Here is a 19,532-nt window from a genome sequence, read left to right on the forward strand (position 1 = left end):
ATCAGAACATCATAGACACTTCTGGGTTGACTGGTTTCATTCAGGATGGCAAGGACCCTTGATAAGTATCACCCTAGTAACTGCTTAACAACCAGATGGGCTTACCCTAGCAACCAAGTAACAAATCTGCACCAGAACATTGTAGAGACTTCCAGGTTGACTTATTTCACTGAGGATCAAATTGGTCTCATTAGATTCAGTGGGATATAGCGAGTCCAACGATATGAAAAATTCCTATGTCTGCCATTTTGGACACCGGCCATTTGAATTTTCTTCAAAAACTACTTTTTCAAACTCGTCCTAGGCCGTTTGTCCGATTTGCACGAAAATTGGCCTGCATCATCTAGAAGCACTCTCCTCAAAAAAACAAAAAACAAAAACCAATTCACAGAATTTTGATAAACCATACCATTTTTGAATAGCGCTTCAATGAATTCGACAAAGAGCACGCTAAAATGGACGTGAGGGTATATCTCCGTAACACTTTAGCGTATTCAGACCAAACTTACTATTTGTCATAGGCACCATAACTCGAGGGTGCCTGCTCAGTTTCGGAACAGTGCCACCTAGTGGTCAGGAGATATGAAAAAAAGCACACTTTTGCTTATAACTTCTGAACAGTTTGTCATAAATTAATCAAATTGGTCTCATTAGATTCAGTGAGGTATAGCGAGTTCCTATTTCAGCCATTTTGGACATCAGTCATTTTGAATTTAGTCATAAAATGCTGTATTTTACCAATGACTTGGCGATCATTATGAAACTCGGTATGTGTCTTTGGCACCATGCTTTGAAGGGACTCAAAAAGTTTCGGGACAGCGCCACCTTGTGGTCAAAAATTATAATGCTATTTCTAAAAATGTTAATAGCTATTGACTCATTTTGCCTACTGTCATGTGACTGGTCTTGATAGATTCCGTGGTTCATGCCAAGAACAATGATACCTATTATGTCATGATCGAGCAAATTTCCTGTCCACCATTTTTAAATATTTTGAAAACCTACTTTTTCGAACTGCTCGTAGATTTGGTACGTCTCATCACCATTAGGCCCTGAGGATACCTGCAGCGTTTTGGTGCACTGCTCCCTACTGGTTAGGAGATAGAAAAATGGCTATTTTGGCTTATAACTCTTGAACGCTTTCCTGCATGATAACCATTATGTCCAGATACTACCTGAGCAGTTTCAGAACAGCGCCACATACTGGACAAAAATTCTAAGAAGTAGCTATTTTTAGTTACTTTTAAACTAAATGTTTTTTTATGATTGAATGTTTACTTTTTCTAACTCCTCATACACTGTTCATCGGACTCTAACCAAAACATGTCACAAAGCTTCTTTTGCTGCTCATGGTGCCGATAACTGGCTTGACCCCAGTATTGCTGCTTGTAGCTATATTCAGGGGTCAAGCCCCGAAGGGACGAAAGACCCCTATTGTTTTCGTTAGTTTTCTTCTTCTATTTCTTCCGCTCGAGTCTATGGCAACCCATAGAACCGCTTGCGGGAAAGTTATGAAATTTGGTCAATGTGTTCATCCTCAAAAATTGCAAAAGGAAAGACACTTTTGGAGTGTTCTAATGCACTGACATTAAAAATTAAATGTAAGAAGCTGATTGTTGTATATATGATAAAATTTAAAATTATCTTTAAAGAACTACTAATTGCAATTTATTATTATTATTATTATTATTTACATAGAAAATAATTTAAATAGAAGCAAACACTTAAGTGACCATGGGTTCTATTACTGTTAAAACATTAATGTTTCATTATTTCATGGTTTTGGTTTGAAGGTCACACCAATGCATTAAAGTTTGTCCTGATAACTAGAATGTGATTATATATACATGACTTATAGCCTAGAGGTTATAATTTGACACGTTACTCCAACCATAAAGTTTGCATGTACTGTAAGTATATGCACTTTTGCATATTAACATTCTTTTTGGAAGATGTTAACTTGGCACAGGTAACAAAACCTTGTATGATTCTTCAATGTTTAAGCCTATTATATTCTCTTAAGCTCATTTAATATTTCAGTATTTGTCATGGGACATAATGCCTGGGTTACGCATTTACCCACTGAAGGTTCTATTTTAAAAATTTTAAAGGTTTTTACCAACTAATGTAATGACTTTTAACTCTGCCAAAAATAACAATGATGGTCAACTACATGGTAAATTTATAGAAAACCTTTAAAACTTTGAACAGAACACAACAAAAGTAGGCTCAAAAAAGAAACTATACAAATTATTGTTGGTTGACATAAAATACACCAATAAGCCAAATCATTATGACCACCTGCCTAATAGGCTGTTGGCCCTACGCATGTCACCAAAACAGCACCAACCCGCCGAGGCATGGACTCTACAAGGATGGTGTCCTGTGGTATCTGGCATAAAGAAATTAGCAGCAGATCCTTCAAGTCCTGCAAATTGTGAGGTGGAGCCACCATGGATCAGACTTGTTGGTTCAGCACATCCCACAGATGCTCAATTGGATTGAGATCAGGGGAATTTGAAGGCCAGGGCAACACCTTGAACTCATCATGTACCTCAAACCATTCCCGAACAATGTGTGCATTGTGGCAGGGCGTATTATACTGCTGAAAGAGGCCACTGCCACCAGGGTATACCACTGCCATGAAGGGGTGTACCTGGTCTGCAACGATGTTTAGGTAGGTGGCACGTGTCAAATTGATGTCCACGTGAATGGCCAAACCCAGGGTTACCCAGCAGAACATTGCCCACAGCATCGCGCTCTCTCCACTGGCTTTTTTATTTCCCATAGTGCATCCTGGTGCCATCACTTCCCCAGGTAAACGGTGCACACGTACACTACCGTTCACGTGATGTAAAAGAAAACGGGACTCATCAGACCAGGTGACCGTCTTCCACTGCTCCAGTGTCTGGTTCCGGCACCCATTGTAGGCGCTTTTGAAGGTGGACAGGTGTCATCATGGCCACTCTGTCCGGTCTGTGGCTACGCAGCAGGGTGCAATGCACCGTGTGTTTTGACACATTCCTCCAGTAACCATCATTAAAATTTTCTGCGACTTGTGCCACTGTAAACCTTCTGTTGGTTCGGACCAGACGGGATAGCCTTCGTTGCCCTCACACATCAATTAGCATTGGGCACCCAACACCGTCGCCGGTTTCTCCCTCCTCGGACCACTGTCGGTAAGTACTCACCACTGCTGACTGGGGGCACCCCACAAGCCTTGCTGTTCAGAGATGCTCTGACCCGGTCATCTGGCCATAACAATTTGGCCCTTGTCAAAGTTGCTCAGGTCTTTACTCCTGCCCATTTCTACTGCATTTAACACATTGACTATGAGAACTGATTGTTTACTTACCATCCAATCTACCCAGACCTTGACATGTGGCCTTGTTAGGAGATGGTCAGTGTTTTTCGCTTCACCTCTGAGTGGTCATAATGTTTTGGCTCATCAGTGTATATCAGGTTGAAACTAGGGAATATCCAAAAAGCATCTTGTGTGTTATTCTTAATTATGTCAACTCTTATCAGGGTAAAGTTTTGAGATTATAATACTAAAGAATCTAAAGTTACATATTTGGGAACTATTGTGGCCTTTTTCTACCTAGGTGTCCAAAAACCTCTCCAAGCAAATGTTTTAGTTGTTTTATTGAACATAAAAATTGCTTATACATGCCAACACCACAATTATTAAAAGACAACACTCCAAGGACGTGCCCTCCTGTTGAACATCTTTTCATATGCTCCATTTTTGTTCACTGGCTGTTTGGTCCATCCCCCTGTCCAAATATGTATATCTTTATGTTGTTGGGAGAGTGTGACTTTCACCTTTCATATATATATATATATATATATACACACACACACACACTGATGCCACACCTGCACTTTTTCTCTTTGTATGTTTAAACACACAGCTGCCTGTAACAAACACACAGAGGCCTTTGCATACTCCAAGGTTACATTATTGCAGTTTCAGCATTGCCCTCAAAACTAATACATTGATGCCATCTAATAGTTATTCAAAGGTACTACAGTAAAAGTATGTCAAACAAGCATAAATTGTAAAATATATGAAACAAGGTAAACATTTTAAACTTGTAAGGTTACATATAAGTTCAATAAGTAAAAATAATTCAGGGTAAATACATAGTATATTTGTAAAAGCAAATAAAAACAGGAATTCTTATTTTCCATCTCTCTCAATACTTTTATTTATTTTTATTTAATTTATTTTGTTATTTCCATTAAGTAAATCAGGGAATTGTAAAATTAGCGCAATCATTTGAGTAGCAGGCTAGCAGCTAGCAGTCTGTTTACAAATGCCTTTTTGCATTTCTCAGTGTTTTGTGCGTCATAGGTTTTTGACCAATCATAGGTTGCAGCACCTCCCACAGTTCCTCCATGCCCACAAAAGTACCAAGCCTGGAGTAGAAGCTAAAAATGTCCTTTAAAATGGCTACAAGGCGCTATAGTTCCTCAATTGTGAAAACGCAGAATAGTAGTAGTCCCGGGGAAAAGTACCTAAAACTGACTTTAGTCTCTGCAGTGGAAAAGGGCTGTGGTGGAACGACCCACCCCTCCCTCTCGTCATCATCGCCCCGCCTCTTAGGGCCATTCTCAAATCAAATCAAATCAAATCACTTTATTGTCACACAGCCATATACACAAGTGCAATGGTGTGTGAAATTCTTGGGTGCAGTTCCGATCAACATAGCAGTCGTGACAGTGATGAGACATATACCATTCTTCAGCCAGTCTCACAATGGGAGTGGGCTGGAGTCGAGGAGAGGCGTAACTTTATGAGCCTTGTTTGGGCAGCAGATGAATAGGCACATCTCTTGCGAGTGGAGCCACATCAACGCTTCCATTAAAATGCAGAGCGCGCCTCTACTCAGGGAGACGAATTCTTTCTCCTGGTCACACACACTGGCGTCCTCGCAGATCCAGGAGCAGAGTGGGGAGGGTACCAGACGAATTAGACGCATGCCAGACCTGCACCCCACCAGGCGTCGCAACTAATTCAACAATTGGAGCACACATAGTGGCCGATGGGCATGGATGCAGGGCAACCTTTCCCCTCACACTAGCCACAGCCCAGGGAAGCTGAGAGGCCAAAGGAGCTGCACCCCTCACCCCACAGATCATGGAAGGGAGCGCATGTAGATCATCTTGTGGACACTCCCCATCCTACACAACGCCCCCCTTTCACCACGAGGACGCCAGATTCCACTTTATTTTGGACAGTTTTTATCTTGGACATTATTTATTTCCCTTTTTGAAAATGTTCTGTTTATTATTATTTCAAATAAATGCCTCTCCTAGCCTTGACAATGCACCCACTGTGTCCATCTCTTGCTCAGACTGCCACAGGGCCTATTCATTAGAGAACTGGGTATCACTAATTCAGATTCAACACAGCTGACAGAAATGCGGGAAATACAATATCGCTGAAATTGTCAGTCAGAAAAATGTTTTTCAGATAAGTCAGAGCGCTCATGGTATATTTTTTTGAAGGGACTCAACTGGTTTCGGGGTAAAGTCAGAGTCCACACTTGTTCGAGTCCGAGTCAAGACTGAGTCCAAATGCTCCAGAGTCCATAAGATCAAAACCATAAAAATATGGTCTGGTCTCAAGTACTACAACACTACATTAACATTTAGGATTCAATATGGTACCTGGATGGTTGTTGGATTGCCGTCGTTTCTCATTTGTGCCACTTGTTTTATATTTACTGCTGTTGGTGGTGTGCCTCTATGCTCTGAAAACTACTGCTGCATTGACTTATGATCGTCAATCCCTTCTTAATTTACATTTCTTTGTTCCGGATCTGTGCAGACGAAATCCCGGTGGAGAGCATTTTTTCAACTCTCTGGCTTCCTCACCTTTTCCCGTGGTTGCTTGCTGCTCGAACGGCTGTATTTTTCATTGAAAGAAGCACCATTAGTAGCGGATTTAACCACTACGCAAACCATGCAATTGGCTCCTGCCCTGGTAGGAAAGCTCAGCAAAAACTACTTGAGGGGTGACATTTTGTTCTGGGTACACACGTGAATACACTGTTGTCAGCACTCTTAGAGCAGTTCACGTTAGAGGTCCGCCGGTTGCGGGTCACTTTTTCAAGTAGGACTTTGAGTTTGGGTTTGTAATTTATGAAAAAATATACAGGACTTCCAAACTTGTTTCGCCCATGCGCTCTCACTCACACAAACGGATGTGTTACGGGCCGTTCACACTGCACGTGTTTTTGCATGCATCTGCTCCGTTTTTCCATTGTTTTCCTTTGTAAACACACACTGGACAATCGTCCATACCTGCTGCACCGTGTCTCGCTATTTCTTCAGTGTCTCACGCAGGACCGGCACATTTTTAGATAGTGTCAAGTTAAAAAGAACGTCAGGTTTCAAAAACGCATGTCGAGACACCTGCATTGTGTTTCATTCATGGGGCTGCATCTTGATTGTTTTTAGCGCAGGTGTCACAAAGATTTAACGTTCTGAACAAGTTCAGGTTGCAAAGTTTAACATGATTCCAGATTATTCTGCATCAAGCAAAGTTTCAGCGCTTGATAAATGGCAATGTCCCCCCCCTTCTACTCTAGTGTGCTGAGGGGCCACAGTGCCTTGTATGTTTACCGTTACAATACTGATATGAATGTTGCCTACGATGCTTACATAAAATAAAATGCTGAACAATACACTGCAGCCTCCAGGTGAAAAAGTAAATAAGACAGAAATATATTACTATTGCATACAACAAATCCTCAAAGTTATAAAAATAATACTGTATCATATTATAATTGCACTTCTCAGTCTCATAATAACATAAAATAAAAGGTTGTGTTTTGCGCTCTCTCTCACGCACCAGTCAGTTCAGTCAGCTACAAAATTGTTTACAAGAGCACAACACTAGCCTCTTAATTTTGCTCTCAAAGTGCACCAGATGGAAGTATTTCACTTTAAAATGTACAACATTTTCTTACAGGGGAGCATGCCCCCGGACCCCCCGAGAGGGTCGGAGGTCCACCCCCATAGTCTCACAAAATCCTATGGGAAACACTGCACCTAGATATCATAAAAGGACTTTACTCATGAATTTGGGACTTTTCTTTCTACTATCATCCCTACAGCAGATAAACTTCTCATTGTGGGTGACTTTAATATTCATGTTTGTTGCCCTTCCCATCATTTGGTGAAGGAGTTTGTGCAACTCACTGATTAATTTGACTTTACACAGCAAGTTACTGGTCCTATGCATGAACACGGACATACGCTTGATCTTGTTTTATCCCTTGGTCTTCCAATATGTAATACTGATATCAATGAATTTTGTCTGTCTAATCATATGGCTGTTACTTTTAATGCAATATTTTCATATATTCCTCTGATTGAGCACAAGCCTCGGTATCATTTTTGTCCCATCTCTTCTTTCACAGCAATGGAATTTTCAGAGTCTAAAGCATCTAGCATTATGGAAGCCCCTTCGATTAGTTTGTGTACTGAGGAGCTTTCTATGTTGTTTAATGAGACCTTTACAAATATTCTGGACTCTATTTCCCGTTTTAGAACCAAGTCTCCCAAACCTTGGACACAGCCTTGGTTTAATAACCATACACAAGCCCTTAGGCAGGAATGCCGGAAAGCTGAATGCAAATGGAAACAAGACAAGTTACAAGTATCCTATGAGATCTTAAAGAACAGTCTGTCTGCTTATCAGCTCTCTGTAAAAGCTGAGAAAACTAAATATTTTTCAGATTTAATTTCTAAAAACTCACATAACTCAAATGTTCTGTTTAATATTTTGGACAAAATAATTAATCCCAGTGTTACTTCATATCCAGATGCTACCCATGAGTCTTGTGTAATCTTTTTAGATTTTTTTTATGAGCAAGGTAGCTGCTCTGCATTCCTGTATTTCTATTAAGAGCTATGATCCTTCTATTCCTACTTATTCTGCTCAGTTAACTCATTTTTACCCCCCTCTCTCTTTCTAAGCTTACAGATATAATTTTTAAGATGAAACGCACTTCTTCACCTTGGGATATTATGCCCACACGGCATTTTAGAGATGTGCTTGGCTTGAATGGTCCATCTGTTTTGGCCATTATGAATAGCTTAAGCACTGGCGTTGTTCCTTCCAGCCTTAAGCACGCAGTGATTATGCCTTTTCTTAAGAAGCCAAATCTTGATCCTACCAACTTTAACAACTTTTGACCTCTCTCTACAATTACTTTTTATTGAAAGTTCTTGAGAAGATAGTCTTTTCACACTTTCCTCATTTTAAGCAGAATATAATATTTTTGATAAATTCCAATCTGGGTTTAGACCCCGTCATAGTAAAGAAACCACTCTTCTTAAAGTGACAAATTACCTTTGCTTACTTTGGACTCTTGTAGCACAGTAATTTGAATTTTGCTTGATATAACTGCGCTGTTCGATACAGTTCATCATAGCATCCTTTTAGCCTGCTTAAAGCAGGAGGTTGGTATTAGTGGCACAGCCAGGTCAGACAGGCAGGTCTTTGGCAGTTAGAATTGGTAACCACACATCTCCCCCTGTGCCTTTCTCCTGTGGCCTGCCTCAAGGTTCTATTTTAAGCCTTATTTTATTTTCATAGTATATGATACCTTTGGGTTCTATTTTTAAGAAATATCATATTTCTTATTGCTATGCCAACGATACACAGCTGTATGTTCCACTGCATCCTGATAATGGCTCCTCTGCAAATATTAATGTGTGTCTTGAAGATGTAAAATGTTGGATGGCTAGGAACCTTCTCCATCTAAATGAGAACAAAACTGAAATTGTTGTTTTTGGTTCTCTTAGCACCGGCCCTCGAATTTTTTACTATATGGGGTCTTTCTCCAGAGCCGTTCGCCCTTATGCAAAAGTCTTGGTGTAGTCTTTGACTCTGAGCTAAACTTTGAGAAACAAGTCAGTGCGGTGGTGAAAAGAAGCTTTTTTCAACTAAGGTTAATTGCAAAGTTAAAACCGATGCTCTCATTTAAAGACATGGAGATGGTACTACATGCTTTTGTATCATCTAGGCTTATTGCTATGCTGTGTATCTGGGCCTCAGCCAGTCATCTTTATACCATTTGCAGTTGGTACAGAATGCTGCTGCAAGATTACTGACTGGCGCCAGAGAGAGAGAGAGAGACAGTATTACCCCTATTCTGGCCTCTCTTCACTGGTTACCCATCAAATACAGGATCCATTTTAAGGTTCTATTATTTGTTTTTAAATCTTTAACTGGCCACGCCCCTTCTTATCAGATCTGCTGATTTTACATCAGCCTGTAAGGAATCTTAGATCTGCCGATAAATTCCTTCTTCAGATACCTCGGTCATGCCTAAAACATTAAGGTGATTGAGAATTAGCTCAGCTCCCACTCTCAATGCTTTTAAATCAACCCTGTCACTTTTATACCCTGGCTTTTGCGTCTCATTCAGAAGGGGATTGGTTTTATCTTAACTTTTGTATTATTTTATTTCTGCTTCTTATTGTTGAAAATATCTTTGTAGAGCACTTTGGGATACATTAGTTGTATTAGAAATGTGCTTTATAAATAAAGTTGACCTTGACCTTGATGCTTCGAAGGCTCAATGGGAACGGGTACAAAGAGGTCCTACCTCCATCACTTGATCATTGACATGGAATCACTGTTGTGTTTGTTTGTGGTGTGTACATCAGTGTGATGTCCCCGCCGGACACGTCGCAAAGGTTTTGCCCTACTCCAACCAGTTTTTATAACTCACATGGAGCTGAATAAAATGTTAGAAACATGTGAAAATTGGTAAATGTGTTGCTACGATGGATCATGTATATACCAAGATACAGAGAGCTTACAAAGCTAAACCCCGACCTCATCTCGAATGCTCAGACCACACCACACACTTCTTATATCCAGTTTATAAAAAGAAACTGAAACAGTGTGCCCCAGTGAAGAAAACAATCAGAGTGTGGTCTGAGGTAGCTGAACAGACACTGAAAGACTGCTTTGCATGTACTGAATGGGATGTTTCCAGAACTGCAGCGGTTCTCATGAAATGTTTTGAGAGCCTCGTCAAGGACCACATCCTGAGCATTATACCAGCAACCCTGGACTCACTATAGTTTGCGTACAGGACAAACAGATCCACAGCGGATGCGGTCTCATTTAGCATACACACAATACTAGCCCACCTGGAAAATAAGGACAGTTATGCCAGACTACTTTTTATTGACTACAGCGCTGCATTTAATACTATCATCCCCTCAATACCCATAACTAACCTGCACAACCTAGGGTTACCTCCTACACTGTGTAACTGGTTACAGAACTTCCTCACTGGTAGACCCCAACATGTTCCTCTCGGAAAACACTCCTCTAGCACCCTCATCATGAACACAGGCACACCTAAAGGCTGTGTACTCAGCCCTATGCTGTACACTCTCTTCACACATGACTGTGTTGCTGCCCAACCCAACAATGTCATCATAAAGTTTACTGATAACACCACAGTCATTGGTCTTATCACAGGCAATGATGAGACGGCCTACAGGAGAGAGGTGTCAGAATTGGTCACATGGTGTGAGACTAACAATCTCACACTGAACATCAGCAAGACCAAGAAGATGGATGGGACATGAGGAGGGGCGAGCGATTCCATTGGCAACTAATGATTGGAGACTCTGAGGCAGAGAGAGTGGAAAGCTACAAGTTCCTCTGTGTCCACATCTGCGAGGACTTAAAGTAGACAAAGAACACAACGCAGTTGGTTAAAAAGGCCAATCAGAGGATGTACTTCCTTCTGAGACTGAGGAAGTTCGGTATGTTATCACAAATCCTCAACAACTTTTACAGATGTACTGTAGAAAGTGTGTTACCCTGTTGCATAACTGTGTGGTATGGCAACAGCATAGCACAAGACAGGAAGGCATTGCAGAGGGTGTTACGGTTAGCCCAGAAAATCACAGGGATGAATCTCCCCTTACTCCAGGACATCTACAATAAAAGAATGTTCAAATGGGCTAGTAATGTAATCAGTGATCTCACCCATCCTGCCTATAAATTCTTCACCCTCATGAAGTCTGGCAAGCGGTATTGAAATACTGCAGCCAGATCTTCCAGACTCCTGGACAGCTTATATTCCCAGGCCATCAGGATGATCAATAGTCGCCATCCACTACCACTGGTGCCATCAGGATAAGACCTCCCCATGCTAAACTACACTGCACTTTACCAACTGGACTATTATACACACATTCCATAATGCAATGATAGTCACTGACACTTTAACACTACTGGTCACTTTATCAGTACCTGCACTGCATCTCTTTTCATATTTATATTTATCTCTTTTTAAAGGTGGGTATTGCTTTTATTGTGCATATTTTTTTTATATTATATTGCTTTTTATTTTATTACATTGTTTTTTAAAAAAAAATGTTATATATATATATATATATATATATATATATATATATATATATATATATATGCCCTGTTACCCCTGTTTTTTGAGAGGAGTTTACAAAAGAATTTCATTGTGCAAAAAAGCACAGATGACAATAAAGATCTTGAAACTTGATTAATAAAAATTCACGTGTTAAACCTTTTGGTAACACTACAATAAGGTTCAATTTGCTAACATTAGTTAATGCATTAGGTATTATGAACTAACAATGAACAAGATATTTTTACAGCATTTATAAATATTTTTTAATGTTAGTTAAAAATACAATTGTTCATTGTTAATGTTAGTTCATAGTGCATGAACTAATGTTAAAATATACATTTTTAAAATCAAAGGTTATGTTAGTATATGTTGAAATTAACATGAACCGATATTAATAAATTGTGTAAAAGGTTTGTTTATTGTTAGTTCATGTTAACAAATGGAACCATTTTGTAAAGTGTTACCAACATTTTAAATTAAATCACATGCATTAACGGATTAATTTTGATAGCTCTAGTTACAACACAGAAATTGTTGTACCTGAAATTAACTTTGCTCACTTTGAAAAACACTTTTTTAAATGAGTCTGTAAATTACTTAATTGGGTGAAACTCTTCCCACACGAAGTGCAGTGGTATGGCTTATCTCCAGTATGCACTCTCTCATGGATTTTCACATGTGCTGATGTAATGAAACTCTTTCCACAAAAAGAACACACGCAAGTCTTTTCATTTGTATGACTTGCCATGTGTACTTTTAGATGTGATGCACGCGTATATGTCTTGCCACACTGATCACAATTAAATGGCTTTAATCCAGAGTGATTGCGCAGATGAATTGTGAGATGGGCTGTTTGTGTGAAACTCTTTCCACACTGAGAGCATATGAAAGGCTTCTCTCCCGTGTGAATTCTCATGTGAGTCTTAAGATTTCCTTTATATGTAAAACTCTTTCCACACTGAAGGCAGGTGAAGGGCTTCTCTCCAGAGTGGATTTTCATGTGAGTCTTGAGGTTTCTTTTATATAAGAAACTATTTCCACATTGAAGGCATGTAAAAATCTTCTCTCCTGAGTGAAGTCGTAGGTGATTTATAAGGTCTCCTCTCTCTGTGAAACTCTTTCCACACTGATGGCATGTGAAAGGCTTCTCTCCAGTGTGAATTCTCATGTGACGCTTAAACCCTCCTCTCTCTGTGAAACTCTTTCCACACTGATGGCATGTGAAAGGCTTCTCTCCAGTGTGTATTCTCATGTGAATATTAAGGTTTCTTCTATACAAGAAACTATTTCCACATTGAAGGCATGCAAAAGGCTTTTCTCCGGTGTGAATTCTCGTGTGTCGCTTAAGATCCCCACTATATGTAAAACTCCTTCCACACTGATGGCAGGTGAAGGGCTTTTCTCCAGAGTGGATTTTCATGTGAGTCTTAAGGTTTCTTTTATATAAGAAACTATTTCCACATTGAAGGCATGTAAAATAATTTTTGACTCTTATTTTTTGAGTTATTTTCTTTGAGAAATTTATTTCAGTCTTTAAGCCACTAAAATATTCTTCTCTAGTCATTAAATTCTCAAATTCTTGACACTGATTTTTCTCCTCCACATCATTCAGTTCTTGACTTTCCTCTTTCACTTCAATCAAGTCTAAAATGAAAAAAATAAATGGAGACAAATGTGAAAAACAAAATAAAATGAACCCCTATTTTCTTTAAGATCTTTAATATGCTGAAGATTAGTTTCGTAATTCTCATGTAGATGCTGGTATTATTTTCTAACTATAATTTTACTGTTTCTATGATTTTATAACTACAGCTGCCATATCTAATGAACTGTATGAAGCTTTGTTACCTTAATGTTCCTCGACAGTCATTATGAAGAATCAAGAATGGACACAAACCTCTTTGTTCCTCAGTATCTTCATTTTTCATTCTGTGTGACTCTGGATCACTCATGTCTTCACTCTCCTCTTTAACAAACTGCATTTTTACAATAGTATGTCAGTAGGCTTCAGTGGTTACACCTTTTTCTTTCTTCACTTCTAAGATGATGGAAATAATCAGAGCATTTATTGGTGAATTTCTGAGGGGGTGGTTTCACTGCACAGGTGAGTCACAATCTCTTTGTGAATGTGGAGAAGATCTGCCAAAAAAGAAAAAGATGTGATTTAATTAAATAAATATAAAGTCTGCATGTGCTGCAAAGTGAATGTGTTAAGCCACTCATATGTTGAAGACACCACATTTTTTATGAGCATCGTGTGCTGTTCTTATTGTAGTAGATGAGAGACAGAGTGCACATACACTGATGCGCACAGCACCTGCAGACTATAGATTTATTAGGCACGTCGTTTTTGAGTCATCGATATATTGATATTAGTTGACATTTAAATTAGAAGCTTAATTTGTGTGCTTTCCAATAAACTCTCAGTTGGTCTTCTGTTTCATGTAGTCCAGCGTAATAGGGAGACCACAAGGCGGTGATATAACAATTACTGAAGCCGGTCACACGTAGGACAAGGCTCAGGTGCGTTGATGCGGCAGGTGGCAGTTGTGAATCTATTCACCATACATACAAAAGTTTTGAAGATTTTTGTACTTAAAGAATTAACGAAGTGACGTGGACAATTTTGCAGGTTAGTGTAAAAAAAAAAAAAAAAAAAAAAAACTGGAGTAACTACATAAATGCAATTTCTCTGCCTTGAGACGTCAAACAGGTCACATAAACAACAACACAGAGAGTGTATCACCTAGATATCACATAGAAACTGTGTCTGTTCTCCGAACTACCAGACACAAAACCCTCACTAAATCATTTAGAAAAAATTTGATTAAGGTAAAACGTAAATAACAAAAAAAAAAAGATTTTTTTTTTTTTTTTTTAAGATAAACATCATATAAATGTAGGGCTACTAAACATTAGATCTCTTTCAACAAAAGCACTAACTGTAAATGAAATTATTACAGATCATAGTTTGGATGTGCTCTGTTTGACTGAAACCTGGCTTAAACCGGATGAATATATTAGTTTAAATGAATCCACTCCCCCAGGTTATTGTTATAAACATCAGCCTTGTCTGAAGGGTCGAGGAGGTGTTGTTGTAGCTGCAATTTACAGTGAAGTTTTTGCTGTTACTCACAGGACAGGATATAAGTTCAAGTCTTTTGAACTAATAATGCTTAATATGACAACATCAGATATAAATAAAAAATCTCTGTCGTCTTTTGCTCTTGCTACAGTATATAGATCACCCAGGCCTTACTCTGGTTTCCTTGGTGAATTTGCACATTTTCTATCTGATCTAGCAGTTAATGTAGATAGAGCTTTGATTGTTGGTGACTTCAACATTCACATAGATAATGAAAATGACACATTGGGATTAGTATTTATCGATATTCTAAACTCTCAAGGAGTCAGACAAAATGTGACAGGACCAACTCATCGCCATAATCATACACTAGATTTAATTCTGTCATATGGATTTGAGATTGATACTACAGAAATTCTGCCGCAGAGTGATGACATCTCAGATCATTATCTTGTCTCTCGTATGCTGCTAATGTTACTCAATCTACACCACGCTAACGTTCAGGTAGAACTATTCTTTCCACCACTAAAGATAGCTTCACTAATAATCTTCCAGATTTATCTCATATACTCAGTAAGCTAAAAAGTCTAAAAGAACTTGAAGTAATATCAGAAAATATACAGTCTTCTCTAGCATTCATGATGCCCCCCTTCGATTCAAGAAAATTCAAGAAAAAAAGCCCCACACCATAGTACGATCACACTCATGCTCTCAATAAAGCAGCTCGGAAAATGGAGCGCAAGTGGAAGAATACAAAATTAGAGGTATTTCGCGATGCATGGAAGGATAGTGTCTGTAGCTTCAGACAGGCACTAAAAGCTGCCAGGTCAGCATATTTTAGCAAACTCAAAAACCACAACAATCCTAGGTGTTTATTCAGTACTGTTGCTAAATTAGTTAGGAATAAAGCCTCGACTGAACCACGTATTCTGTCGCAGCACAATAGTAATGACTTCATGAATTTCTTTACTGATAAAACTGAAATAATCAGATTTTTTTTTTTTAATTATGCAATCGTCTGTCACAGTACCACAGAAAACAGTATCTCATAATTTTCCTCACAAGCAACTTCAATCCTTCGCTGTCATAGATCATGAAGAGCTAACAAAATGTATCGAAACATCAAAAGCCACAACATGTATGTTACATCCAATACCAGCTAAGCTCTTAAAAAGAGATATTCCCTGTGATCTCAGAACCTCTTCCTAATATTATTAACTCCTCGCTATCCTTAGGATATTTCCCAAGAAACTTTAAAATGGCAGTTATCAAACCGCTTATTAAGAAGCCACAGCTTGATCCTGGAAAATTGGCTAATTATAGACCGATTTCAAATCTCCTGCTTATGTTGAAAATACCAGAAAAGGTAGTGTCCTCCCAACTATGTTCATTTCTACAGATAAATTGTATATATGAACAGTTTTAGTCAGGATTTAGGCCCCATCACAGTACAGAGACTGCACTTATCAGTTACAAATGACTTGCTCTTATCATCTGATCGCAGCTGCATTTCTCTTCTAGTGCTTTTAGATCTTAGTGCTGCCTTTGACATGATAGATCACGATATTCTCTTGAATAGGCTAGAGAATTATGTTGCCATTTGTGGACTTGCATTAGCATGGTTTAGGTCCTGTTTAGCAGACCACTACCACTTTGTCTGTGTAAACGAGGAATTGTTAAATCAAACAAAAGTATGGAGTGCCACAGGGATCAGATTTAGGGCCTCTGCTTTTCTCCTTATATATGCTTCCCCAGGGAGATATTATCAGGAATCATGGAATGAGTTTCCACTGTTATGCCAACGATACCCAACTTTATATTTCTTCGAAACCCAACAAAATTTCACAATTCTCCAAATTAGCAGAGAATATCAATGAAATCAAAGATTGGATGGCCAGAAATTTCCTTCTATTCAATTCCGAAAAAAAAAAAAAAACAGAGGTACTAATTATTGGACCAAAAACCTCTAAAAATAAGCTGCTAAAATATAATTTGACACTCAATGGATGTACTGTTACATCGTCTTCTATAGCAAAGAACTTTGTTATATTTTATACCAATCTGTCCTTTGAAAATCAATTTTCCAATGTTTGTAGAACAGCATTCTTCCACCTCAAAAATATTGCCAAGTTACGACACATGCTCTCCATTGCTGATGCCGAAAAACTAATTCATACATTCATGACCTCAAGACTAGATTATTGTAATGCATTATTGGCAGGATGTCCTGCAAGCTCGATAAATAAACTTCAATTGGTTCAAAATGCAGCAGCCAGAGTGCTGACTAGAACCAATAAATATGATCATATTAGCCCTATTTTATCATCGGTACATTGCATACCTGTTAAATTTAGTATAAATTTTAACATTTTGTTAACTACGTACAAAGTTTTAAATGGTCTAGCTCCACAGTACTTAAGTGACCTTCTGCCATGCTATATTCCATCACGTTCAGTACGATTGCAAAATTCTGGCCTGTTAATAGTTCCTAGAATATCAAATTCCACAAAAGGAGGTAGATCATCTCCTAAACTATAGAATTACAATACAATTAGGCTGCTCTAGTTAGGTCTGCCGGAACTAGGAACATTTATCATTCTCTATAACATTTAATGCCATCTACACTATCATTCTATTTGTTTCCCTGTCTCAACCTCAGGATTCATATCCCGAGGTTACCAGAACCGGCCAGATCCACCTCCATTCCTGCTTGGTGTCGGGCTCTACTGCTATGTGTCTCTGAGTGATGACAACTAATGCAGCTGGTGCCGGCCAAACATCACTTCAGTCTATTACGATGGACTTCAGGGGATGAACTGATGTCAACTCAAACCATAAGACATGGGATACATCATATGCCACTGCTTGAACTTTGGACATAGGATAGACCTCACCGAAATGACCTGCTGGTTGAACTGCGATGCACCTCATGGATCTCTGCCTGTATCACCTTGGTCTAATGAAGGACTACACTCTTAAAATGGAATATATAGACTTTCAATTATTTGCCAACAAAAGCCTTCATCGGCCAACTAACAAAGGACAATGCATCAATGTGAACTGGAAAATTTCCTGATTATTGATGCATGAAAATCTTATCGATCCCAAGTCTAATATTTATATAATTAATCGCAGCATTTTGCACTTCAATAATCACACTGTGTCATGTAACCAATGTCTTTTCCATAAGTGTAAAACTACCATCACAAACACAGAACCGGAAAAGCCTTAATGTCAAAATAAAAGTTTGATTCAAAATAAAAGCTTCACGTGTGAAATTTAAGAAATTACAACAGAAATACATTACTAGTGTTGATAAAAATGTATTATTATTATTATAACGTTGAACCTATACAGTATATTACAAGCATGAGTGCCGGAAAGCATGCCAAGACGCATGAAAGCTGTGATTGAAAATCAGGGTTATTCCACCAAATATTGATTTCTGAACTCTTCCTAAGTTAAAACACTAGTATTGTGTTGTTTAAAAATGAATATGAACTTGTTTTCTTTGCATTATTCGAGGTCTGAAAACACTGCATCTTTTTTGTTATTTTGACCAGTTGTCGTTTTCTGCAAATAAATGCTCTAAATGACAATGTTTTATTTGGAATTTGGGAGAAATGTCATCAGTACTTTATAGAATAAAACAAAATGCTCATTTTACTAAAACACATATTTATAAATAGTAAATCCAGAGAAACTGATCATTTTGCAGTGGTCTCTTGATCTTTTCCAGAGCTGTAATGTGATGATCTGTTGTGCAGTACTTTGTTTAATAAAAATAAGATCAATATTGGTTATTAGATTATTATGTGAGGATCTTTACTAAAGCACTCCATTTGATTAAAAAATGCAATGGTATGTTGAAAAGTAAATGTTCTATTTTCATTTGATTGAAGTTTGGATTCATTTGATTAGACACAATTTAACAGATTAAATGGAATTAAACTTTAAAACATGGAATTTAAGGGGAAAAAAATTGAAAACGTGGAACTTTGGGAAAAAATAAAATCTGATTTCATAGGGTCCTTAGGAACCTAACATAACTTGAAGCAATGTTTACTTAATGAAAAAACTTGAAGAAAATATTTCAATGTATTTTGTTTATATTGACAGTTAACATTTTAATAGGCTTAAGGAGTGTGTCTAATAGCACATTACATTTTTTTTTTTCCTGTGGTATCGAAATTGGTATCAAAAATCGTAACATTTTACTGGTATCACTAAAATACTGGTATTGTGACAACACTATTTAATTGCAACAAAAACATGAATCCAGATATTAAATAAAAACACATAACAAGAAACAAAATTGACATATTGAAGATTACAATACAATTAAGTCCCAGAATTTAGCACTCAAAAATAGTCCAGTCTCAATTATTTCATTTAAGGAAGACACATGAAGAGTAGTCTATAGGATGTGAAAGCTTAGCTGACAAATGCTGGCAGGATTTAAACAGTTTCAATGAGGAGATGATAAAAAAGGATGATAATGTTGATGATGAAAACAAGGACTAGGTCCTATATTGTCTATTCCAATTAAGTCTTAAAAATAAGAGTCTCCAACAGGCCAGGCATACACAAAAAGTCCCTGTACAAACCATACAAGTAAAACCTCTAAAAATAAAAAATGTCAAAAGGTCTTTAACATACATCAAAAGCTGTTTTAAACAATCATGTAACCAAAAAAACATTTCCATCCCCCAGCATAGTAACTCATAAGATCCGGAGAAACAAACACTAAACAATAAAACAGTACTTAAACAAACATATTTAAAACATCAACTTACATATGTGTTGAACAAACGAACTTTACTCAACCAGGACTTTAGATGTATTGGCAAAATCAGCATGAGTACAATAATACTTGCTTGTGCAGCTGCTGCTTCACTCTTCTTCCAGTTCACCTTTCTACACAACTCTGTGAAATACTTCCTGTTTATCGCCCTCTGGAGGAAGGGATGCGTATTACACCCAAGAGGAAAATATTAAAGGGGTCATGG

General features: G+C 38.1%; 1 protein-coding gene across 2 annotated transcripts; it reads right to left on the reverse strand.

Moving 5' to 3' along the window:
- Positions 1-3,628: 3,628 nt before the first annotated feature.
- Positions 3,629-19,442, reverse strand: LOC127442921 (gastrula zinc finger protein XlCGF8.2DB-like). 2 transcript variants are annotated; one of them, XM_051701313.1, is made up of 3 exons: positions 19,320-19,442; positions 13,336-13,577; positions 3,629-13,082 (listed from the first exon to the last, which is right to left on the reverse strand). In XM_051701313.1, exons 2-3 carry the CDS (start codon positions 13,418-13,420, stop codon positions 11,995-11,997), a joined length of 1,173 nt encoding a protein of 390 aa, XP_051557273.1. In that variant the 5' UTR covers positions 13,421-13,577; positions 19,320-19,442; the 3' UTR covers positions 3,629-11,994. The 2 variants fall into 2 exon arrangements, with proteins under 2 accessions (XP_051557273.1, XP_051557274.1); XM_051701314.1 differs by lacking the exon at positions 19,320-19,442 and having other exon boundaries at positions 13,287-13,419.
- Positions 19,443-19,532: the final 90 nt, after the last annotated feature.

The sequence above is a fragment of the Myxocyprinus asiaticus genome, chromosome 6, assembly GCF_019703515.2.
Source record: "Myxocyprinus asiaticus isolate MX2 ecotype Aquarium Trade chromosome 6, UBuf_Myxa_2, whole genome shotgun sequence".
Taxonomy (NCBI): Eukaryota; Metazoa; Chordata; class Actinopteri; order Cypriniformes; family Catostomidae; genus Myxocyprinus; species Myxocyprinus asiaticus.